This window comes from Chiloscyllium plagiosum, unplaced genomic scaffold (genome assembly GCF_037043375.1).
Source record: "Chiloscyllium plagiosum isolate Xiang-an unplaced genomic scaffold, Cpla_swu_hap1 HiC_scaffold_12, whole genome shotgun sequence".
Classification (NCBI taxonomy): domain Eukaryota; kingdom Metazoa; phylum Chordata; class Chondrichthyes; order Orectolobiformes; family Hemiscylliidae; genus Chiloscyllium; species Chiloscyllium plagiosum.
The window spans coordinates 44,706,065-44,732,840 of record NW_028270150.1 but is presented as its reverse complement, the minus strand read 5'-3'; the positions used below and the strand labels follow the sequence as shown (position 1 = coordinate 44,732,840).

At 41.7% G+C, this 26,776-nt stretch overlaps 1 protein-coding gene across 28 annotated transcripts in view; it reads left to right on the top strand.

The window, feature by feature from the left end:
* stxbp5l (syntaxin binding protein 5L) overlaps nucleotides 1–26,776 on the top strand; it is a 546,418-nt gene that overhangs the window by 500,235 nt on the left and 19,407 nt on the right. For 23 of the 28 annotated variants that reach the window (XM_087992753.1, XM_087992749.1, XM_087992757.1 and 20 more), the window contains 4 exons: nucleotides 13,349–13,450; nucleotides 22,173–22,409; nucleotides 23,187–23,547; nucleotides 24,605–24,770. In XM_087992753.1, the coding sequence (XP_087848879.1) occupies nucleotides 13,349–13,450; nucleotides 22,173–22,409; nucleotides 23,187–23,547; nucleotides 24,605–24,770 (866 nt within the window). The remainder of the gene's footprint in view (nucleotides 1–13,348; nucleotides 13,451–22,172; nucleotides 22,410–23,186; nucleotides 23,548–24,604; nucleotides 24,771–26,776) is intronic. The other 5 variants (XM_087992759.1, XM_087992751.1, XM_087992748.1 and 2 more) reach the window with 2 other exon arrangements.

Here is a 26,776-nt window from a genome sequence, read left to right as displayed (position 1 = left end):
TGAGGATGGCTAGTGCTAAGATGGAGTGGAAATTGGTGTCGTGGAAATTAAATTGACTCGACTCAAATGCTTGCAAGAGCAAAGAAAAGATTTATTTTGGACCTTTGCAAAGGGATTCAATACAGTGGCAAGACGCCTCATGTAAGGGGCGTTTGATAGCTTTCACACACTCTCATTATACTATAATTCGCTTTTCCTTATCAACACCTGCAAGGCTAGAGACCTGGAACATGCGTGTTCCTTTCCATATGTGGAGTTGTTTTTCTCATTTCTTGGCTGCTGATATGGTAGTTTAACTAGCCTTGTAAGTCTGCTATTAGGTCGGTTTGCCTTTACATTTTTCTGTTTATTTGCAATAACCCTAGTTCCAGTCAGACCCTTACTTCTTTGTTCCTCTATGCCTTTAATAGATTTCACAACAAATGTTAATTTTCCATTACATTTCCTCCCTTTTGGTCATTTCATGACAACAATGACATAAAAATATACAGAGTCAGATAGCTATACATCAAATTGCTTAGGGAGCACCAGGCCTTTCCTCAGACACCATCTACCTGTAACACAGCTTTCTGGTGGTATCGTCACTTGCTCTGGTGTGCCCTGTACACAGCCCATTTTCACACATCACACACTTCAGCATTACTGTATGGTGGGATCCACGCAATCGAGTCTTCCTGCTATGGGGCCTCTGATCGTTTTACCATTTGGTATCCCGCTGCACTCACAAGCAAATGCCGAAGGCAGGTACACAAGCAGGGTCCTGTACACAGCACTATGAGTATGACCAGTCCCACAACTAGTAGAGCATGTAGGATCCAATACCCCTATTCTCCCCAAAGGGAGGTAAGCCACTGGAACCAGGAGTCATCTGCTGGGGAGGCGGTCTTACTGCCGCCTTCATATGATTTATTACACTAGTGATATCTGGAACTCATCAGGAATATTAAAACAGAATGAGGTACATAACATTTTGCAGCCACCCCCCCTCTCTGCCATCAGTATGTCTAGTACTAATCGATTTTGTATCACTGCTTTCCTTATTGCCGCTAACTCAGTATTAATGAGTGTTAGACCTTCCTCCGTCTCATTTGCTAACAGTAATACACTATATGCCAGGCCATTAATCTTGTTTATTGTCACCGTTGTCCCTGCTCCCAAGAGAATAGACCACCCAATGTTCGCTCTGAGTGTAGTCCAGGTGTCTGCGAGTGTGTATCCATTCCAATGTCGTGGGATGTCCCTTTGGGTTCACCCATTTCTGACCTTTGGGACGAACACTGTCGTGCCAGAAAAAAATTCCGCGGGGTAGCAGCACCCTTTCCATCCCAGGGGGAGGTGGTGGTACCTCCTCTCTCCACAGGCTCATATTATATCCACCATCATGGTCTGATTATTGATAAAAGAACAAGTAATATTGATGATCGTACCATTTGCGTAGGTTGCTGAGCAAGAGTCATTATTCAAGTACAGCGTCGTAGTACACTGGGAGATCCACAAATGGAGTCTCCCCTTATTTGTGCAAATACACGTTTCTCCCCTGCCTTCCACTATATGGAAGGCTGTGGTCGGCAGCGTGTCAGCATTGGGACTGCAGTTAGCCTTGAGTTCAGGTGGTGGCGCGAGATTTGCCCTAACTGCTCCCCCTATCAGGGTCAGGGTAGTCACCGCTAGCATTTCTTGCCAGGCTCTCTGTAATTGGTTCGGCAGTCCACCATTGGGCCGTGTGCAAACATATCCAATAAGGGAAGCCAACCTCTAATCTCTGGTGTTGTATTAGGGCCAAGGCACAAGCTCTGTTCACTTCACATCTAGTGATGGCCCTTTGCACCTCCCAACTTTCTGGCGTCGCATTTACACCATTTATCTCATGAAGGGCTATTTCCACTACCGAGTTAGACTCGCTCCTGAGCCCCGGCCGACTCCCTCCAGGTTCTGGCGTGAAATTAATCCCTCTGCCCTGCTTGGGGTTAGGTCAATGATTTGGTTTGGTTGGTTGCCATGCCCTGGTGCTACCATCTCCTATAGGACCTCTGCACTGCATCTTGGGGGAGCAACTGTACCACTATATTCACCTTTCTATAGATGTCGGAGAATGGTCTATCTATTCCATAGCACCAGGCTTCATCATCACTCTTCTGAGTGTTGGTTATTATTACCCGTGCCCTGGCACCTCCTTCCTTGATAATAGAATACCTATTTCCCATGTCAGGTGTCCCTGTAGCCGTGGTAGCAACCATACAAATCCCTATGTATATAAGTCCAATCTGGTTATCAGAGTTTCACTACTTGCACTTATTTGTTTCCGGTGTCTCCTCAGGTCCAGCTACATGTTTGCAATGGCTGGCGTGTGTCCACGTGGCTCTTTCGGCGATCTTAACAGCTGTCTGCGTTGTAAGGAGCACTTGAAACGGTCCCAGCCACCTTCTCGCCTTCCTGCTTTTCCTCCTGAAGTCTTTCACCACTATCCAGTCTCCAGGTTCTAGATCATGCAGCTTCCCTTCTGCTGGTTGGGGTAGTGCTGCCTTCACTTGATTCTGTATTTGAGACAAAAGTGTAGAGAGTAACATAATATCTCATCTTGACAGTGGTCTGTTACTTGTCTTACTTTAGGTCTTGGGCCAATCCCTGTGTTGGGCGGCCTACCAAACAAAATCTCAAACGGGCTAAGATTGGCTCTTCCATTCCTCCTAGATCTCATATACATTAGCACAATTGGAAGTGCCTTTGTCCATGTCACCCCTAGTTCCTCACAGCATTTTGTCAATTTATTTTTTAGGGTAGCCTTCTCTCTTTCCAATGCTGCACCGCTCACTGGGTGGTAGGCACAGTGTTGTCTCATGTTTATTCCCAAGTAATCACTGATCTGCTGTCAGGTGGTATTGACGAATGGTGTACCATTGTCGCTACTAAGCCTTTCAGGGATGCCCCATATCGAAATTATTTCAGTTATCAAAGCCTTGGCTACTGCGCTGGCATCCTATTTAGATGTGGGGAGCTCTTCCACCTATTTGGAAAACATATCAACTATTACCAGGCAATACCTTTTCCCTTCGCTGGGTGTTAGTTCAATAAAGTCCGTCTGTAGATGTTCAAAGGGTCTCTGGGGTTGGGGGTGTGCTGCCTGACTCATCTGTATCCCCCTTCCCACATTATTAGTGGCACAGATAACACATCGTTCATAATATTTCTGGGAGTAGTTAGTAAATCCCTTAGTGTGCCAGTGTGCCAAAATGCTGTCGTACATTCCCCCTTTTGACACATGCTCCTTACCGTGTGTCAGTTTGGCATAGAATGGGAATAATGATCATGGTAAACAGGATTTGCCATTGGGGCCACACGACACCCTTTCCCTCATGCTGTACCCTGCCCTTGTACACTCACGCATGGCCTGCGACTGTAACTCCTGTACGTCTGCTGTTGGGGTACAATTTATTGTCATACACATGTCAAACTGATCACTTGGCAGCTGCTGAGCTGCCATCCTTGCCGCTGAGTCTGCCTTTGCATTGCCTTGAGAAATGTAATTGTTATTTTTCATGTGGGCTTCACATTTACACACAGCGATTGATTTGGGCAATAGAACCGCTTCCAGGAGGTCAGAAATCAGGCCATGGTGTGTGATGGGCTTTCCGGTGGAGGTCAAGAAGCCCCTGTGTTTCCACATGTTTTCAAAATCATGTACAACCCCGAACGCATATATGCTGTCAGTGTAAATACTCACTGTCCTTCCCTTAGCCAATTTACATGCCTCAGTCAAGGCAATCAGCTCCGCTCATGGATAGTTACTACAGCATATCTAACACAATTCTGGCTCCTGAATGCTGATCCATCCACAAAAAACTCCATATCCGGATTCTGAAGTGGTGAATCTTGCAAGTCTGGTCTAGGGCTGCAAATGTCATTAGTTACAGCGACACAGTCATGTGTGTCTCTGTCTCCTTCTGTGAGGAGAAGCTAGCAGGGTTAAGATCGTTACATCGCTTTATTGTAATGTCAGGCATCTCCAATAACATAGTATTGTATCTGAGCCAAAATGCTGCTGACGTGTGCTGTATTTTGGTCAGAAAGCAGTAAGCATACTGCATGTGGGACCAGTAGGGTTAATTCACCATAGCCGACTATGTCCCTGGACACTACAACAGCTTTTTCAGCTGCAGCCATGGCTCGCAGGCATTTAGGCAATCCTGCCGCTACGGGGTCTAGTTTTGCCGAAAAATAAGCTACCGGCCTCAATTTTCCCCTATGATCATGCAACAGGACAGATGTCATGCAGCCACGCTTCTCATCTACCATTTGTACAAAAGGCTTGTTTGGATGTGGAATCCCAGTGTATGTGTAATTTGGAGAGCCTTTTTCAATTCAACAAAGGCACACTCGGCCTCTGGGGTCCACTGCAACAGAGTCTGGCTCTGCAACCCTTTGCCATGGGCTATGTCACTTAGGGGTGCCTTAAGGGTTGCATAATGTGGGATAAACATCCTACAGTAGGAGCACATGCCCAAAAAGGATAGTAATTGTTTCTTCGTGTGAGGCTTTGGAATTTGCTGGATTGCTTGGACTCTGTCTTGATCAATGGCCTTCCCTTGTTCAGATATTAAGTGATTTAAGAATTTCACCTGTTGTTGTACAAACTGTGGTTTTGAGAGACTGGCTTTGTGCCCTTCCCTCACTAGGTGGCAGAGCAATGCAAGGGTATCTTTCTCACATTGTTCCTCTGTTGGTGCTGCTATTAAGCAATCATCTACATACTGCAAAAGCGCTGACCCCAGGGTTAAACAAGAGTCTCCAGACTCCTGCGTAGGGCCTCATTATATAAGGTGGGGGACTCACAGTAACTTTGACAAAGTTACGTGAAGGTATAAGATTTCCCTTTGAATGAAAAAGTGAACCAGAATTGACTATCTGGGTGTACCGGTACACTAAAGGAGGCATTTGCTAAATTCACAACAGAGAATCATTTACTATCCGGCGGAATTTGAGCCAATAAAGTATAGGGATTGGGAACATTTGGGGCATGGAACAACAGCATTAGTGACTACCTGCAGGTCTTGAACAAACTTCCATTTCTCCGGTTCACCTGGAATATTTGCCTTTTTGACCGGAAAATGGGGTTCTCACCGGTGAGGTTTCACAGGGGATTATCACTCCAGCCTTTAGGAGGGATTCAAAGACTGGAGTAATTCCTTCTATAGCCTCAGGTTTTAATGGGTATTGTGTTTTGCAAGGACGATACTCAGACTTCGGGGTTATTCTTATGGGTTCACAGCCTCATATGAGCCCCACATCATGTTTGCCTTTTTCCCACATCTCAGTAGGGACCTTTCTCAGTCTTGGGTCCGAGACTTCTACCTTAAAATGCCAAGCTATCTTCCTAGGCTCTTCGGGGCTAGCGGGGGTTACCTGGACTGACCTATCTGCCTGAGTTAGCCAATTTAGTTTCTTCCTATACATCCGCATACCTTCACTGAACCAGATAGCCACATTGTCCCTCAAGACCCAATCTCTCGTTTTTTGTGCCTTTAGTACCCATGGTCCCAAATCCTGCCACCTGTCGTTGGACACCTTCGCCAATGACACGTGAGGAAAAGAGCCTTCCACATCAAAAAGATTGGGTCTACTTGTCATCACAGATACTTTAGATAAGTTCACACTGACTGCACATCTGTGATCATTCCAATAAAATTTGCACAATAACAACTGATCTGGTTTAACCAATCTCCTAAACCAGTCCCTCTCATTGGATTAATGTGGTTACTTCCAGGGCGAGTGAATCATTCACTGAAACTTATCGCTCTCTGGCTTAATCGTCACTCATAGACATATATCAGGGGTACGAGTCATATTTTACAGCTTGCACTGGTAAATCTTCTTTTCGTATTACCTGCAAACCCGCCGGGGTACTGAGTAAATCTAACCCCAGTCTCACTATGAGATCCTGAGCCATCAGACTTAAAGGACAGAATTCCGATAACAAAAATGAGAATTGGAATGTTTCCCCATTATTGGTTTCGCACAACAGGGATGCAGTAAATCTCTCTCGTATCACGACTCCTGATGCACCCATTGAGTTCAGGAACCTTCCACTCATCTTTATTTGCATCGACTCTCTGAACTGGCTTAATTTAAGGACTGAATATATTGTCCCTGTATCTACCAAAAAGGTAACTGAGGTACCTTCCACATATAACATAGAGGTAGGCATTGACTCATACGCATCATCATTATACTGAACATATGGTCCATTCTCTGCAATTTCAGTGCTCAATATGGAGGTGGGACATGTTTCAGTGCCCGTAAGATTAGTAGAAGAAATCAGCAAAAGTGAGTCTTCATTGCCAAGCATAAAGGAAGGAGGCTTACCTATAGCTTGTGGGCTGCCCACCTCCACCTTAGCCTTCCCCCATCTGTCACCCTGCTGTCCAACCTCCAGGGCTGACTGAGGCTGTCTGCACGGGCGCTGCCTCGCCCTATGGTCCATTGCTCCACAAACAAAGCACCCGCCAGATCTATCTCTGCCAACCCCTCTTCCTCTTCCTCTTCTGCGACCTCCACCTCTGCCTCTCCCTTTTCCTGCAGCACCTCCCTCCAATGGCTGGGCGACCATTTGCATAATGGCAAGCTGAGCTTTATGTGTTCACTGTTCCGTCTTTAGTTTCCACTTATCCTTCTCTTGGGCCAGCAATTTTTCAGCATGTATCGCGTGTTGTTCTATCAAATTCAGCTTTCTTGTATCCCAAGTAATACATGTCTCTTTTACCTTTTTTGCTATTTTGTTCTTCATTCCATTGATGAAGCTGTTCCTCAGGTGTGCCTCATACACCGTGATTTCTGCTGTCGTTATGTCCTCAGGTGGCATCAGTCCACTGTAGGCGTTATGGACTTCAGTGAGGCACGTAAGATACTGAGACACTGTCTCACCTTCTTGTTGTTTACACATTGCAATTTTGGTCATGTCCATTCATACTGGGAATGCCTCCCTACAGGCGGTTGCCAGTGCTGTGACAAAATCATTAAAGTCTCTGTTCCACTCCGTTTGCGGGTCGGCCGCTCTGGCATGGACGTTTGCGACTGACCAGTTATACTTGATTTTGGTGGCATCAGCACCCAGTTTTCGTCCCAGAAGACATCTCATCTCATGTGACATTGGACAGAACTTGATACAAAACCTTGTCACTCCTTCGACAAACTTATTACCTCCAACCTCGCGTGGGTCAGGCAGCTGCCCATCGGCACTTTCCAAATCCTTCATGGTCCATGGCCGGTGGACCAACATCAGGTACCTTTCTGGACTTGCAACTTCAACCATCGGTGCTTGCAGAACCACCTGGTTAGGTGATCGTGCGTCAGTACTCTCACCGTTCAACTCATCGTCCATCATGAGGTGATCGCAGACAGGCCCTGGATGCCTTTCTGTCTTGAAGTGGCCGTCCTTCTTTTGGGCTTCTTGCTTCGAACTGTTGCTGGTATGAGATGCTACCTATGATTCAGCAGGCTCTGAGGTGGCAGCCACTGATTTGGAATCTTCGGGCCTCAGGTGTAGATATTGTCCTGTCACTGTTTGCTCTCTTTCTTCCTCATACAGAGGCAGATCTTGTAGGGGGCTATTGTCTCGGAGGGCCGCCATCAAGGTCAGAATCTGGAACAGGCTTAAGATACGATACACCTTCATTAGGTTGGTTTCTGTGTGCGTCCCCATGTGCGCTGGTGTTTGTATGTGTATTTAATCTATCTTTTACTTGAGATTTCCTTTCTCTGATATCAGCCTCAACCTTCCACATTATAAGCACTCCAATTCACAGGTTCTATTTTTCCCTTCCGTCTCTCCTTCTCTTTCTCCTCCAACCGTGACCTCAGTATTTCCAACTGCCTTTTGCTAAAACTTCTTCCCTCCGGAAAACCACCTTATTTGATCCACAATTCTAGCTGCTTTACTGACTCTGGGCTGTAATTATTTAGCATGAATTGTATTTTTGGTTGTCCATTCCAAGTCCTCTGTGGATCCTTTTTTTGTTTGCTCTTGCTGGAGCCCATTTTCAGCGTTATTGGAAAAGTGTTCAGCTTTCTCTCTCCCTCACGGTACTGTTATCTTTTTTGCCAATATGACTTGCTTTTACCTCCAGAGGTCCCCTCTCATTGGGCAGTTCCGCCTCAATGCCTTGGTTTTCGTACACCAAGAAATCATGTACCCGGTACATCTTTAGCGAGTCCAACTCAGCCAGTGGTGGCTCCAAGTCTAAAACCACCCTTAGACTTGCTGTCTCTTAAACACTCTAGAGACGGCAATCCTTTCCCTTGAGTTTTAATCGAATACTGCGCAAGAGTTCACTGGACCCTCCTCCTGATTTATTTATTCTCTTAGAACGAGTCTCTATGTAGGATTACTTAAGCCATGACTCTTACCCCAACCCTATTCAATTTGGATCCCAGCGCCAGGGCCATCCACAGATTCCCAGCCATCTCGCGCAAAGGGGCCAATTCAGCGCTCGAGATGAAATGAAAGACCTTCAAGGCGCTGGCGCCTGCGCCTCCTGGGAATCTTCAGAATCTTCCCCAGTCGCAGGGTCCCAGGCGAGCCCCCAAGTTTACTGTCGTGAAAATTAAATCGACTCGACTCAGGTGCTTGCAAGAGCAAAGAAAAAGTTTATTTCAGACCTTTGCAAAGGGACCCAAGACATTGGCAAGGCGCCTCATGTAAGGGGTTTTTGATAGCTATCACACACTCCCTTTATACTATAATTCGCTTTTCCTTATCAATACCTGCAAGGCTAGAGGCCTGGAACATTTGAGTTCCTTTCCATATATGGAGTTGTTTTTCTCATTTCTTGACTGCTGATATGGTGGTTTAACTGGCCTTGTAAGTCTGCTATTAGGTCAGTCTGCCTTTACATTTTTCTGTTTATTTGCAATACCTCTAGTTCCAGTCAGACCCTTACTTCTTTGTTCCCCTATGCCTTTATAGATTTCACAATAAATGTTAATTTTCCATTAGATTGGACTTGAGAGACAAATTATGGGTATGATTGATAATTAATGAGTGAGTTTGGAAGATGGAAGAGAACTTGCTCAGCCTTGCACTGACAAGTCGTTCAAAAAAAATTGATGCAACTCAGACATAGCCAAAAAAAATGTAAGATATTGCCCAATGATTCCATTCAGTGTGAATTGTAGATTGCTAATCAAACTCATTCAGGGAGATGGGGTTCCGTCTCTTTAAATAGTCTTCCTTCAATGTGTGCACGTCTTTTGCTTATCCCTACAAACCTCTGTTACTGAAGCATTACCTGTTGTTGATGCTGATGTTTTTGTTCGTGTTGAATTCTGTCAGTATTTGGATTTTACTCCATCTCATCAGCCATAAACCAAATATACATAAGTGAGCAATTCTAGCATGTACTAATGCTTGCATTTATTTTATTGTTTAATGGATATCAGATTTTATAGACACTTAATACATGATGTTTTTAATATTGGCATTAACTGTTGCTAATGCCGTGAACTCTTCAACTGATCAAACCCGACTTTGTAAAAGGGACTCAAAACTCAAATTGCTCACAAAATACAAGTACATAGCAGATTAATTAGTTATTATGCCAACTGACAAGTAATCCAATTAACCAGTAAGAGATCTAGTGTGTGTGAGGAAAGCTGCTTTCTGAGCAAGAGGTATATCAGGCTGAACCTTATTCTGTTACCTTAGGTCTCAGTGGTGCAGTGGTAATATCCCTACCTCAGAGCCAGAGGTCTGAATTCAAGTTCCACCTTTTCCAGAGTTATTTATTTTTAGAATCCCTACAGTGTGGGAACAGGCCACACCGACCCTCTAAAGAGTAACACATCCAGACCCATTTCCCTACCCTATATTTACCCCTTACTAATTCACCTAGTATACGCATCCCTGAACACTATGGGCAATTTAGCACAGCCATTTCGCCTAACCTACATATCTTTCTGACTGCGGGAGGAAACCAGGGCACCTGGAGGAAATCCATGCAGACACAGGGAGAATGTGCAGACTCCACACAGACAGTCACCCGAGGCTGGAATCGAACCCGGTTGCCTGGTGCTGTGAGGCAACAGTGCTAACCAATGGGCCACCGTGTCACCCTCTTGTGTAGTAACATCATCCCTGAACAGGTTAATTAGAAACTATCTGAACTGTTGGCTTGTTCTTTGTTTTCTGCGTTACATGAAACACTCAGGTGCTCTTAAAATCTCAGTTGATGATTAGTCTGGTTAACCTGGTATGTATTGTTAGGGGAAATATTTATTACGTTTATCTCCAAATGACTATAGTGATAGGAGTAGAAATAGAAACATTTCTTTTGCATTCTGAAGTCTTCAGAAGTACTGATCCTGAAGTCTAAGTGATTGAAAAGAATCATGCCAATTTAACTTTTATCAAAAAACAAATGCTGAGTAATTAAACACATGCTTTTTTTCATAAAAATTTGTATGTAGCATCTTTAATGTAAAAAATAACCTAGAGACAGACAGACATTAAATGAACAATAAGCCAAAATAAGTTTCAAAGAGAAACCAAGGAAAGGTGGATCTTATGGAGGTTTACAGAAGGAATTCTGAAGCACAGGGACTAAAATGATGGCCACCAAGAGTGACATTGGAAGGAAAGGAGATGTAAAAGGAGCCAAAGTCAGAATGATTCAAAGTTAACGTGGCATTGGAGATTAGAAAAATAGCATTCCAATAGTGTTATTTTTATTAATTGTGTTGCACATAGAAAAAGGTCACATATTCAACTAAATTGAAATGCATCTACCTTTGCTTTGAAGGTAATGAATATGAACTTATAGCCTTTCACTTCCTATGGTACATCAGGGTACTCATTTAGTAATTATTGCTCTACCATTATCAACCAAACTGCAAGTACAGGCAATGAATTTCATTCAGCTTTTCTGCTGACTGGCCTTTCAACTGAGAATTAGTTTTCTTTATTTACTTGTCATAGGTTTTAAAGTCTGTCATTTTTTTTATATTGTGCTCTGTGCAACAATTTCTTGACCTTCTCCAGCAAGTGAAAATCTGACCATCTCTCCCCTCAATGTTCAATGCCATTACCATCACTGAAATTCCCCACTATCAACATTTTAAAGGGATACCATTGACAAAAAACAGACCACAATCTTCCATATAAATATTGTGGCTACAGAAGCCTAGAAATTCTGCAAGGAGTAACCCAACTCCTGACTCCCCACTGCCTGACCACCATCTACAAGGCACAAGTCAGGAGTGTAATGAAATACACTTCATTTATCTGGATGAGAGCAGCTCCAACACTCAAGCAACTTGACCTTGTTCAGAACAAATCAGACCATTGGATTGACACTTCAACTACATCAACAAATATTCACTCCCTCCCCCACTAATCGACATTAGCAGCAGTGTGTACCATCTGAAAGATGCAGTGGAATCATTCTCCAAGGTTCCTTCCAAATCCACAAACTCTACCAACTGGGACAAAATCAGCAGATGCATGAAAATGCCATCTCCTGTAAATTCCCCTTCAAGTCACATACCTCCCCGACTTAGAACAGTGGGCTCAGACAAATTGAGAAAGCTGCTCTTTTGCCAGTGTTATGAATCTTATCTCCTTCCAACTGGATCTCAGTGACCATTTCTTCTACCCTGTGGATGGGCATGCAGTTGAAAAGGCAGCAGAAACTGCTGCTGATCTAGCTGCTGCAGCTGTTAATGATGGAGTGGCTTCAGCTTTTGTCCTTCAGTCAAAGAGGAAGTTAGAGCTGCATAAACTGCTTCCAGGAAAGGCAAACACTGGCAGCAGGGACGTGTAACAGAATAAAAGTGCTGGACGGTTAAACTGACTACCAAAAGGTTGGCATTCACCTATCAAGTAGTAAAAGCACTTAGAAAAGAAAATGCACTCTGTACAACAGTCTCTCAATGCATAGCTGAAGACTTTTGGTGTAACTGATGAATACTTTGCAACTTGAAGCCGTGTCAGCTTCACTGATGAAGTCCTTTTGTACATCTGCCACCTCATTGACCTTGTTGAGGTCACAACCTGATAAGGGGTATGGATAACATATTGAGAAAAAAGGGTAAAGATTTAACTTTTTTTAATTTCTTTAAAAAGTTCTTAATTGCCTCTGGATTGCTTTCCCATCAGACCAAAAGGGACTCCCCACTGGAACCTGAGTCCATCCTGGGGCTAGCTAGACAAGGGCTTGAAGAAGTCAAAATGATAACTCAGTGTCCTTTTCCAAGATTTTCTGCCCTGCAAACACCAAACCCTGTCTCCACCTGACTGGAACAGGTTTTAATAATTTTGTATTGGAACTTAGTTAGAACACAGTTGTATCTAGTAGGATCTGTGGAATCTGAATCATTGAACATGTTCATAAAAGAAATCAAGGGTTTGTGGACACTAAATACACTGAGGAATATGGGAATGGAGGAAATTGGTTTAATGGTAGATGGTCAGCCATGATCAATGGCAGAGCAGGCTCAATGGGTCAAATAGCCTACACCTGCTTCTGTTTCCTATGCTCCTATATTTTATTTCAGAGGAACATTAAGAGTCAACTACATTGCTGTAGGCCAGGAGTCACATGTAAACCAGACCAGGTAAGGATGGTAGATTTTCTTCCTCTGAAGGACTAGTAATTCCATGGACAGCATTATTGGTGCTAGCTTTGTGTTCCAAATTTATTTTGTCATTGAATTTAAATTTCCCAGCTGCTGTGATGGGATTTTAATGCATGTCTCTAGAGTCCTTGAGCCCTCTGAATTTCTAGACTAGTAACAAAACCACAAAACTACCTCATCCCATTGTTGTCAAAAACAACAAGTTGCAACTTTTTAAAATTTGCTCAAACTAAAATATCCAAATAAAACCTTTACTGTGAAAAATCATTGAAACTGCCATACTAAGATATTACATGTGCAATTGGTTTTTAATCAGTTTTAATAAAAAAAAACTAAATTGCACTCTCCCATAAGAAAAATGAAGTTGCTTACTCAGCATTTGTATCCATACTGATGATATCAGTTACTTGCTTCTAAAGTAAACATATTAATTGTGCATGTCTGCACGTTATTCTAAGCAATGGTGAGCAGAGATCAGACTAAATTAGTCTGATTTCTAAAATGTGACAGGGGTTGCTGCCAGGAAATTTACTGTGCACGTTCTGGAGGCACCAATGTCGCATTTTCATCAGTCAAGCTTAAAACAGTTTACATTTCCCTCCAATGCCTGAATGCATCTCTTGTTTGTAATGGAATTTGCATGCCAGCAAATGTATTTGTAGGCAATTTTGCTTTGACTGATTGCTGTATAATGAATGTCCCTTTTGCATGCCTTTTGGGACAGTAGGCCACACTTCCAGACGGGCAATGCTTCAGCAATTGCATGGCATCAGTATTTTCTCTCACGATGAGCACCATGCTTCCTCATATTCATGGAGCGAAAAAGGTAAGACTAAATTGCATCAATAAGTGACAAATGATTGACCTACAATTAATGAACTTAAGGGATAAATATTAAGTTTTTCATTTTGGAACTTCAAAGTTTGGAAATTTTAATAATATGTTGAAGGTGCAATCCAGTGCATTAGAACTAATAATCACACAGCAGGATATCCAGAAATGTAGCTGTTCGGTAGTACAGCACTCGAATAATGCTGAAAAAGTGGCACTTTTCAACAAGGACAATTTTATTTTAATTACCGAAGTAAAAGGGAGCGTAATGTTTACACTGTATGCAAAGAGAATGTTGATTGATTGGGAAATTGATAGAGGCATTGCCTTTGAGGATGCACTAGTTAATGATAATGATGATCAATTGTCAAGCTTTGTTAAAATTTAAATGAAGCAAGTTGACTCTGATTAATCAAGACATACTACTGGGAAAAATGAAACAGAATAGCTGTCACACGTTGTATTGATTCAGTATGTTCTTTCATGGTGATCTAGAGATGTCGGGTATTATATGAATTAGTATTCATTGAACTTACGAACTCAGCAACTCACAAGGTTGAGTTCAATTTAAAGACAGTGTATGCCCCAATAGATGCTGTTGCCATATCCCACTCAACCCAACTCTTGCAAACCCTCTTTATTGGGTTCCATTAGAAACATAATGGGAGGAACGGGCTGATAATCAAGCCCATCAGCATAAATGTGTAAATTCTATCACCAAAATTGTCAATTGTTTCCCTTTGGAACTGCTATTCAGAATGAGAGACTTAAATAAATTCAAAATACAGCTTATTTTGACACAAAACGTTCTTAAAACACACCGTGGGCGGCACGGTGGCACAGTGGGTAGCACTGCTGCCTCACAGCGCCTGAGACCCGGGTTCAATTCCCGCCTCAGGCGACTGACTGTGTGGAGTTTGCACATTCTCCCCGTGTCTGCGTGGGTTTCCTCTGGGTGCTCCGGTTTCCTCCCACAGTCCAAAGATGTGCAGGTCAGGTGAATTGGCCATGCTAAATTGCCCGTAGTGTTAGGTAAGGGGTAAATGGGTGGGTTGCGCTTCGGCGGGTCGGTGTGGACATGTTGGGCCGAAGGGCCTGTTTCCACACTGTAATGTAATCTAATCTAATCTAAACTGTTTAATGTCTTAGTACAAAATTAAAACCGTAACCCCTTTTAATCTAAAGAGATGATATTTTAAAAAGAGAAAAATGGTAAAGACACATCTGTAAACTAAAGATAAAAGGTTAATGAATTCTTATAGTCCTCCAAGCTTCTTATTGACAAATTCTAAGTCCTAACAGTCGCATGTCAATGGAAAAGTTTCCAAGAAAGCTTTAGTTTGGAAGGAAATGAAGCTGTTTCGCAGACTTTACAAAGTGGTCATAGATCAGGTCCTTGGGATTTACAAAGTAGACAAAATGCTGAGATAAGGCTATCAGGTTCCTAATAACCTCAACCAGGAAGAGCGCACATGATCCTGGCAGCCTTAATGCTTCCTATTGCCACATATCCGTTTCTCCTGACTCCCCGATCCAAATGTTTGAAGCAGACGTTAAACCCAGCCAGGGTCGCAGTGGTTACCATCAAAAAAGAGGTCCTATAGTCTCTTCCAAAGATTAGTTTCCCAGCAATTGTTGGCAATCAATTATTTTTAGCGCAGGAAGTATCTGAATTTCAATATCTTCCTTTTTTAGCCCTACAAAGCTGCATAATCCCAAAATATTTATGTATTCCCATCATATGCCTTCAATGGAATGACACCTGACCTTCCATGTTTAAAGTACATAGATGAAACATTTTCTTTTGTATTGTATTGTGTCACCATAGTCTTGCCAGACCATAGGGCTGCTCTCTCATTAGAGAGGTGACTGTTGGCGTTTTAACCTTAGGGCCACGAGAGCTCAGGCCAGGGAAGAGAGTTTGAGAAGGAGATTCCTTCATGATAACCTCAAACCAGTGATGGGAATTGAACCCACACTGTTGGTGTCACACTGCTCTGCAAACCAACAATCCAGCCAACTGAGCTAAACCAATTCCCCAATGATACATCTACTATATTTGAATCGGCAGCTACTTGCAAGAATTTCCTTACATGCGGCAAGGTAGCTCAGTGGTTAGCATGCTGCCTCACAGAGCCAGGGACCTGGGTTTGATTCCACCATCAGACAACTATCTGTGTGGAGTTTCCATATTGTACCCATGCCTGTGTGGGTTTCCTCCGGGTGTTCTGGTTACCTCCTACAGTCAAAAGATTTGATCAGATGGGCCAATGGACTGACCAGTGGCAGATGGAGTTTAATTTAGATAAATGCGAGGTGTTGCATTTTGGGACAGCAAATCTTAGCAGGACTTATACACTTATTGGTAAGGTCCTAGGGAGTGTTGCTGAACAAAGAGACTTTGGAATGCAGGTTCATACATCTTTAAAGTGGAGTCGCAGGTAAGAGTCATAGAGTCGTAGAGATGTACAGCATGGAAACAGCCCCTTTGGTCCAACCCGTCCATGTCGACCGGATATCCCAACCCAACCTAGTCCCATCTGCCAGCACCTAGCCCATATCCCTCCAAAACCTTCCTATTCATATACCCATCCAAATTCCTCTTAAATGTTGCAGTTGTACCAGCCTCCACCACATCCTCTGGCAGCTCATTCCATACACGTACCACCCTCTGCATGAAAAAGTTACCCCTTAGGTCTCTTTTATATCTTTCCCCTCTCACCCTAAACCTATGCCGTCTAGTTCTGGACTCCCCCACCCCAGGGAAAAGACTTTGTCTAATTATCCTGACCATGCCCCTCATAATTTTGTAAATCTCTATAAGGTCACCCCTCAGCCTCCAACGCTCCAGGGAAAACAGCCCCAGCCTGTTCAGCCTCTCCCTGTAGCTCAAATCCACCAACCCTGGCAATATCCTTGTAAATCTTTTCTGAACCCTTTCAAGTTTCACAACATCTTTCCGATAGGAAGGAGACCAGAATTGCACGCAATATTCCAACAGTGACCTAACCAATGTCCTGTACAGCCGCAACATGACCTCCCAACTCCTGTACTCAATACTCTGACCAATAAAGGAAAGCATACCAAATCCCTTCTTCACTATCCGATCTACCTGCGATTCCACTTTCAAGGAGCTATGAACCTGCACTCCAAGGTCTCTTTGTTCAGCAACATTCCCTAGGACCTTACCATTAAGTGTATAAGTCCTGCTAAGATTTGCTTTTCCAAAATGCAGCACCTCGCATTTATCTGAATTAAACTCCATCTGCCACTTCTCAGCCCATTGGCCCATCTGGTCCAGATCCTGTTGTAATCTGAGGTAACCCTCTTCGCTGTCCACTACATCTCCAATTTTGGTGTCATCTGCAAACTTACTAACTGTACCTCTGATGCTCGCATCCAAATCATTTATGTAAATGACAAAAAGTAGAGGACCCAGCACTGATCCTTGTGGCCCTCCACTGGTCACAGGCCTCCAGTCTGAAAAACAACCCTCCACCACCACCCTGTGTCTTCTACCTTTGAGCCAGTTCTGTATCCAAATTGCTAATTCTCCCTGTATTCCATGAGATCTAACCTTGCTAATCAGTCTCCCATGGGGAACCTTGTCAAACACCTTACTGAAGTCCATATAGATCACATCTACTGCTCTGCCCTCATCAATCTTCTTTGTTACTTCTTCAAAAAACTCAATCAAGTTTGTGAGACATGATTTCCCACACACAAAGCCATGTTGACTATCCCAAATCAGTCCTTGCTGTTCCAAATACATGCATATCCTGTCCCTCAGGATTCCCTCCAACAACTTGCCCACCACCAAGGTCAGGCTCACCGGTCTATAGTTCCCTGGCTTGTCTTTACCGCCCTTCTTAAACAGTGGCACCACGTTTGCCAATCTCCAGTCTTCTGGCACCTCACCTGTGACTATTGATGATACAAATATCTCAGCAAGAGGCCCAGTAATCACTTCTCTAGCTTCCCACAGAGTTCTTGGGTACATCTAATCAGGTCCTGAGGATTTATCCACTTTTAACCGTTTCAAGACATCCAGCACTTCCTCCTCTGTAATCTGGAATTTTGCAAGATGTCGCCATCTATTTCCCTACAGTGTATATCTTCCATATCCTTTTCTACAGTAAATACTGATGCAAAATATTCATTTAGTATCTCCCCCATTTTCTGTGGTTCCACACAAAGCCAACCTTGCTGATCTTTGAGGGCCCTATTCTCTCCCTAGTTACCCTTTTGTCCTTAATATATTTGTAAAAACCCTTTGGATTCTCCTTAATTCTATTTGCCAAAGCTATCTCATGTCCCCATTTTGCCCTCCTGATTTCCCTCTTAAGTATACTCCTACTTTCTTTATACTCTTCTAAAGATTCATTCGATCTATCCTGTCTATACCTGACATATGTTTCCTTCTTTTTCTTAACCAAACCCTCAATTTCTTTAGTCATCCAGCATTCCCTATACCTACCAGCCTTCCCTTTCACCCTGACAGGAATATACTTTCTCTGGATTCTTGTTATCTCATTTCTGAACACTTCCCATTTTCCAGCCATCCCTTTACCTGCGAACATCTGCCTCCAAAAAGCTTTTGAACGTTCTTGCCTAATACCATCAAAATTGGCCTTTCTCCAATTTAGGACTTCAACTTTTAGATCTGGTCTATCCTTTTCCATCACTATTTTAAAACGAATAGAATTATGGTCGCTGGCCCCAAAGTGTTCCCCCACTGACACCTCAGTCACCTGCCCTGCCTTATTCCCAAGAGTAGGTCAAGTTGTTGATAGGATGGTGAAGAGGGCGCTTGGTATGCTTTCCTTTATTCGTCAGAGCATTGAGCGTATGAGTTGGGAGGTCATGTTGCGGCTGTACAGGACTTTGGTTAGGCCACTTTCGGAATATTGCATGCAATTCCGGTCTCCTTCCTATCGGAAGGATGTTGTGAAACTTGAAAGGGTTCAGAAACAATTTACAAGGATATTGCCAGGGTTGAAAGATTTGAGTTATAGGGAGAGGCTGAATAGGCTAGGGTTGGTTTCCCTGGAGCGTTGAAGGCTGAGGGATGACCTCATAGAGGTTTATAAAATCATGAGGAGCATGGATAGGATAAATAGACAAAGTCTTTTCTCTGGGGTGGGCGAGTCCAGAACTAGAGGGCATAGGTTTAGGGTGAGAGGGGAAAGATATAAAAGGAACCTAAGGGGCAACCTTTTCACCTTTTCATGCAGAAGGTGTATGGAATGAGCTGCCAGAGGAAGTGGTGGAGGCTGGTACAATTGCAACATTTAAAAGGCATCTGGATGGGTATATGAATAGGAAGGGTTTAGAGGGATGTGGGCCAAGTGCTGGCAAATGGAACTAGATTCAGCATGGACGAGTTGGACTGCAGGGTCTGTTTCCATGCTGTACATCTCTATGACTCTATGTGCAGGTTAGGTGGATTGGCCATGGGAAATACAGGGTGAGGGGTGGGGCTGGGGGCATCCCTGGATGGGATTCTGTTTCGAGGGTTGGTATGGACTTAATGGACTAAATGGTCTATTTTCACACTGTAGTGATTTTATTCTAATGAGCCCCAATCTGCACACAAATTCACCTTAGAAATTGTGCAATCAAATGCGCTTTCTCTCCTTAATGTCCAGTTGAGAAACTGCCCAGATGGTTTGCTACTACTGTCTCCTGCAAACCTACATTCACTAGCCAAAATACACATTGGAATTCCATGAGCTAGAAGACTGGTGACTTTGTAAATACAGGTTATCCATTTGTTCACTGTGGAAGCTTAATGTTGAAATAAATAAAGCTATCCTTCTGGATAGCAGGGCTCCATGATCTGATCATGTCTTTTTGCATATTGGGCAAACTCTCGAACACGCCTAAGATCATCACTTTTGGTGCTAAAGTGCCCAGTTTTTACATCAGATTAGAATTAGAAATAGGATTAGGATTTATTGTCATGCGTACTCAAGGACAGGGGTGCAAGAGTTCAGGTCATTCTGTTATAATGCACATTTTGTCAACACAAATTTGCTGTAACATGATTGACAAATTGGGGGCACTGTTTCAACAGCACGGACTTTTAAAATGTGTGTTGGCAGTAACACAATGACAACACCAACACTTTAAGCGCTGTTTATAAAGCATGATATTTCTATAATGCGGGGTTGCACAAGAACACACTGACTGAACAATGAAAAGTTGCAATATTGCCATTCATGGTGCCATCTTAGGTGCAATGGATTGAGGTACAAAGTAGAAAAGGTAAGTAGAGAAAAAACAAAACTAAAAAAACACTAAGGAACAAAGCAAGAAAAGAAGAAAGAAAAGCAGTTGGAATGAATGAATCCAGAAGAGCCTCACTATTCTTTGCTAACAGAATTAACTTAAACACACTGCACCTGTTTCAATTCAATAGATGACAGCCATTCTAATTCATTTCACAGGGAAGTGTCTTGACCAATCAGAATCAAGCTACCTGGTTTAAAATTTAAACCAAGCTAGGAGAAAGTGACGACGACAGATGCTGGAAATCAGACTCAAAAAGTGTAGTGCTGGAAAAGGAACAGCCTGTCAGGCAGCATCCGAGGAGCAGGAGTTGACATTTCGAGCATAAGCTCTTCATCAGTTAACTGTCAGTCAGCAGTAACTAGTGTATTTTCCAAGATAATACCACACTAATCAGACTCCGCTTGCTACCGATCTGCGCACTTTTTCTCATACAGTAAAATATGTTTGTTTCCTTTTACTTTAAACCTCAAGTGTTGTCCTGATGAAGCATTTACAAAACGCTTTTTCTCCAGGCATATCCAAGATTTGTTAATAGACCTGTTATCCTGGATTTAAAAGTGAAATGTACATTACAAACATTTAACCACAGCATTTCCCATACACATTATTAATGTTCCAGATGTTGTTGTAGCAGGGCTTCTAATGGCATATGCCAATAATTAGACTTGTCCGTGAATATTTAAGCTTTTAATACTTTTGCACTGCTCTTTTCTGGATTCAGACTCAGATAATATCTTAGTAGAAGCAGTGAGGAATCTGAAACTGAACTAACAGAAATTATCTGCATCTCCCTAATAATAACTTTCATTTGTATACTGTCTTTATCATAGTAAAATGTCATTTCTCAAATTTCCAATTAGTGCTTAAAGGAATGAAATCCTCTTATGTTATGGTTAATATACTGCGCCAGAGAAATTGATTAGCAGTAACTTAATTTATTATATCCTTAAAAGACATATTTATACTTGTAATAATGCTTCACATTCTGGAGTAAATTTAGTTTGCCCTAAAATATAGCAACTTTGTGGCATTTAATAAATACACAAAAATCAGCATTTTGCTCTTTGTAATAGCGGAACAGTGCAGCTGAGGGAGAAACCTCTAACCATGAATGGGATCCTTTGAGCTGGAGCATTCATGTATCCATAAGAGCAACATTATGTTGAAAGAAACCTCTAGGCCAATGAGATTGTCAGAGATTGAAATATGCCAAAACTTTCTAACTCATCTAGATTCAAAACCAGAAAAGAGCTGTGACACATATCTATCCTGATGCTGCAAAACAATAGATTATTCCTTCTCCAGGTAACTCAGGTTACTTTTCCCCCTCAGTATCTTCTCAGCTTCAAGTTTTGCCAGACTACAGGATATGAAATACTGCCCCACAACTTTTGTCAAGTGAGCTATTAGAAGTGTGGAAAAGTAGTCTGGTGGCCATATTGCCTTGAGTTCCTTTGGCTGCAGTTAGCCACTCTACCCTATGGCAAAGTTGGGATTTTCTTGATGGCTCAGCATTTCCTTGATGGCAATCCTTATTACAAACCATTCTCTGAAATAAAATGTTTGATTGAGACCAAACTCAGGTCTCTGTGAATAGACAAATAGTGCCTAAATTCAAACCACACAAGATTTCCAATCCAGTCAGCGTTCATCCATAAGGCAGTGTAGTGCTAATGATCTTATAAAATTATTTTCAACCATTGCTTGATTAATTTACTGTCAATTGGAAAGCAAAGCAGAATGCTAGTACAACAAGATAAAAAGAACATTTTAGGATTCCTTTTCAAGCACTGAGTTTTAACGAGGGACCCATTAATTTTTTTTATAAAACCACAAGTTGAGTCTTGTGGCACTAAATTTATCTATCTACTTTCCCTTATTTTTGCTGGTATTATATCCCCATGTGGCAGTTTTACTTGGAAGAAGTGAAGAGAGTGTAATTTCTTGATTTCTTCATAATGCTATCACAATTAGTTCAGACATACGCTTAACAGAATAAAGCAAATTCTGAACACTTCATGGGTATACATAGAGTCTCTCCTTAGTGGTCAGCTGAATATTGATAAACAGTTTAAGCTGTACAGCTCTTTGAAAATTTGCTTGTTTAATGTTGAAATTTGGATGTATCTGAGGAGTATATTCTACACCCAGATCATCTCTAATTTTATTGAATAATGGAACAGGCTAGAGGGAACCTACTCCTGCTCATTTCTTATGTTCTTAATTGATCTGATAACAATGAATTCTAGTACGTAACTAACAAACAATTCAGGAATCTGAGTTATATGCTCATCATTCTGGAGTTATATGCTCATCAAACCCTACATCAGTTAATAATATTATCATGTAGAAGTATTGTATAAGCTATTTTTTCAATTATTCCGAAACCTCAGATGATTTTATTGTTCACTGATTTTATGCAGAAAGTAAAGAAAATTCTTTTAACCGGTCCCGAAGTTCCAGTGTCTCCAGCATTGACAAAGAATCAAAGGAGGCTATAACTGCTCTGTATTTTATGGAGTCCTTTAGCCGAAAGATGGACTCGACCCTTTCACCTTGTCTATGGGTTGGTACCAGTTTGGGTACAGTGCTCGTCATCTCCTTGAATTTACCTCCAGAGGAACAAAGATATTCGGAACCACTTATGGTCTCTCCCAGTGGTAAGATTTTCTTTGTACTTATCCAATTTCCCATTATGGTAAAATGTATTTTGGGCAAGTTCAATATATCCTGCTATACAATGACAAAACGTAACTTGCATTTAGTATTATTAACATGGTCATTGTAGACTGAGTGACTTCTCACCTATTGTAGAGATGGAAATAAGGTAAGCATGCATTTCCACCTGCTCAACTGCAGCAGAATTTCCCCGATACTGGCACTAAGCCTTTGAATATTAAAATGGAGAAATCAATCTCTTGGTGGAATTGTGCCAATCTGTAAAGAATAGTGCATGCAGAAAAAGAGTCTCAGAAGCCTACAGCAGTGCAAGTAGATTTACTGAAGGACCACAATTATTATTTCAATGTATGTTTATCGCTCAGTTACATATATGCAGCTTTCAAGGAAAGAAAAAACCTGCAACTGAAAGTAGCTTATGTTTGGACCAGGATACACACACACAATTTAATGCTTTCAGCCACTGGTTCCTTGCATTGAGAGGAACTGAATTTGGCAACATCTTTGTGAAGGATAAACCCACATCTTTTACACAAGCAACGTTAGAATTTATACAATCTAACAATTTATACATTGTCCAATTTCTATTTGATATACATGTGACAATAGAACATTTATTTGAAATTAGGTATGACAAGGGTATGATTGGATATGAAAGTTAATATGTTCATATTGTTGAAATACTGAAGTAATGAATTTCACTAGTGATAATGGAGTTCCTAGACAGTACATATAGGTTTAATTTATCTCTTTTTCAGGAACAGTGTTAATGTTGAAAGGAGCTCTACTAACATTTTCCTTCTTGGACTCTCTGGGTGGTCTAATACACCCTCCATACGAAGTGTGGAGGGATCCAAACAATGAAGATAAAGATGATAAAGGACGGAAAAGGAAACTTGTGACATTTTCACCATCTTCCTCTCAGGAGATGGGGGATCACCAGTACGTAGTGCTCTGCTCAGAGAAACAGGCTAAAGTTTATTCCCTCCCTTCTCAAAGCTGTCTCTACGTACACAATATTACTGAGACATCTTTTGTATTACGAGCAGATGTCGTGACTTTGTGCAACAGCATCTGCCTGGCCTGCTTCTGTGCTAATGGACATATTATGACCCTAAGGTAACTTTTATGAATTGTAAGTAGTACACTTGATTCCCCACTGTAGTTTTCTAATTTCTCCCATTTAATATTGTAAAAACTTAAATTTATGAAACCTTTTCATAAAAACCTGTATTATATATTTTCAAGTAATTACTCCCATTTTTCTCATTCCTTTTAAATCTCTTGAAATTACAAATGAGATGTGTAAGAACTCAGGGACAATGGTTCAAGACATCCATTATATATTTTTTCTCAATTCTCTCTCTAATGCCAATAGCAATTTGCCATTCACACTGTCTTCAATTCCTACCTTAAATCTTTGACACAATCTTTGCTACCCCTGTTTCTGGCAATTCCTGATCTCTGTTTAACTTTTCCTGAGTAGCATAATTGACATAATTAATTTAATGGTATGAGGAACTAAGTGATCCGGTAGACCACTAATCTAAGCTGCTGCAATTTGGAGCTCCAACCATGCATCCCAAGATAATGTTTAAAATCAGATAATAATGCTACCACCAATTGAATGACATTATGTGTCATGAATTATGTTTTTGCTCAGTTACAACTCGTTATTAAATCTGAAGCCAAGTTGTACAATACAGGTATTTGTATCTGAGTGGAAATTTCTTTGCCTTTGATTTAGTCTTTTAATACATTATTCACTGTAACCTCATATCTAAATGGCATTCACTTAATTCTTTACTAAAAGTATTACAATCAGTAGCTTCTGCTGTTATGAAACATTTCTACTGCCATCTCTTTCTAAGTGCTTTATCTTCCTTATCTTCCTTATTACATTTTCCTCCCTTTTCGTACTACCATTCATTTCCATATTTTCCTCTTTTCCATTTATTAGCAGCAAAATAAATGTAATTGGTGAATGGTCATTATAAAATTTTACTAAATATATTATGAATGAGATTATCGTTAGTTTACCTTAAATTATATTGAGTTTGTGAAAAAAAATTAAAAACAAACTAATTCTTTAAAGTTTATCGGCTCTTATAAAATGGAGGTGTTCTTTGATGTTCTACAACACATGTTCTCAGCATTTTTTACATTTAAACCATAGCTTGCCAAGTCTTCGCCCTTTGTTGGATGTAAACTATTTGCCTTTAACTGATATGAGAATAGCACGAACTTTCTGTTTTACAAATGGTGGACAAGCTCTGTATCTAAGCTCCCCCACTGAAATCCAGCGAATTACCTACAGCCAAGATATGTGTGAAAACCTTCAGGTATGGCTGCTATTCCATTTGGGGATTCTTTCCAGAAGTTGCAAATTCTAATTTAGTATTTCATAATTTATGAACTGAGTGAGCTGAAGTAACATGGTGAATTTTTATGAAAAAAAGGACATCACCACTCGTTGGAATATATTCACTAGTATGCATGAATATTGTACTGAATTTTGAATATTTCCAGAACATGATAGATAGTATAACATATGTTGTTAAGTAGTTGGTAAGAATTTTATATTAACTGAAATTCAATGATTTAGTGCAAAATGGTGCTCGACGATTTACTCTTATATCACAGTCAAATAAACAGCCATAAAATAACTTTCTTCTGATCAGAAAGATATCAGAAAGAAACTGATTCTTCTGTAGAGCAGGGTGCGGCAAAGTCCAGGTGAGCAATAATAATAGGTGACTCAGTAGACAAAGGCACAGACAGGCATTTCTGTGGCTGTGAATCATAGTCTAGGAATGGTATGTTGCCTCCCTGGTGCTAGGGTCCTGGATGTCTTTGAGTGGCACAGAACAACCTGAAACAGGAGGGAAAACAGACAGAAGTTATTGTCCACGATGGCACAAATGACATAGATAGGAAGAAGAAAGAGGTCCTGTGAAGACAATTTAGGGAGTTGGGAGCTGAACAGCAAGACTACCAGGAGTAGTCTCAGGAGTACTATCTGTGCCATGGCTAGTGAGGCTAGGAACAGAGAGAGAATACAGTTGAACAAGTGACCACAGAGCTGGAGTAGGAGGGAGGGCTTCAGATATATAGATCATTAAGATGTCTTCAGTGGAAGCTGGGACCTGTACAAGAAGGACAGGTTGCATCTGAACTGGAGGGGCACCAACATCCTGGATGGGAAATTTGCTAGAGCTGTTTAGGAGGGTTTAAACTAGTGTGGCAGGGGAGTGGGAACCAGAACAACAGGCCAGTAAGTGCAGGAACTGGGGACAAAGTGAGACTGAGATGTGCATAGCGCAGAGTAAGAACAGGTAGAGGGAAATCATGGGGCTCAGAGGGACTGGAGGTCTAAAGTGCATTTACTTCAATACAAGAAGTATAACAGGTAAGGGAAATGAACTAATAGCATGGATTACTGCATGAAATTGTGAAGATATTACCATTATGAAGACATGGTTGAAGGAGGGACAGGACAGGCAGCTCAACAATCCAAGATGTCGCTGTTTCAGATATGACAAAAAGGGAAACAAAAGAGTTGGGAGAGTTGCATCGCTGATTAGGGATCACATCACAGCTATGCTGAGGGAGGACCTATCAGAGAGATTTTGCAGTGAGGCACTCTGGATGGAGCTCAGGAATAGGACAGATGAAATCACAATGTTAGACGTTTTCTATAAACTTCCCAACAACCCACAGGTAACAAAGGAGCAGATATATAGTCAGATACTGGAAAGGTGTGAATAAAGCAGGGTAATTGTGGTGGGTAACTTCAACTTTCCTGTTATTGACTGGGACTCCCTCAAAGCCAACAGCTCAGGTGGAGAGCAACTTGTTAGATGTGTTCAAGGGGCTTTTTGAGACAATATGTTGACAATCCAACAAGAGAGGATGCCATACAAGCATTAGTATTAGGAAATGAGCCAAGACAGGTGAGTGTTGTTTCAGCTGAAGAGCATTTTGGGCTTAATGACCATAACTCCATAAGATTTCAAGTAGTCATGGACAAGGACAAGAGTGGCCCTCGGTGAGAGTGCTTAATTGGACAAGAGCCAATTACACTCAAGTTAGACAGAGACTGGAGATTTTGATTGGGAGTAGTTATTTGAGGGCAAATCTACATCTGGCATGTGGGAGACCTTTGCATCAGTATTCACTGAGGAGAGGGACATGACGGACATTGAGGTTAGGGATAGATGTTTGATTACTCTCGGTCAAGTTGGCATAAGGAGGGAGGAAGTGTTGGATATTCTAAAAGGCATTAAGGTGGACAAGTCGCCAGGTCCAGATGGGATCTACCACAGGTTACTGAGGGAAGGGAGAGAGG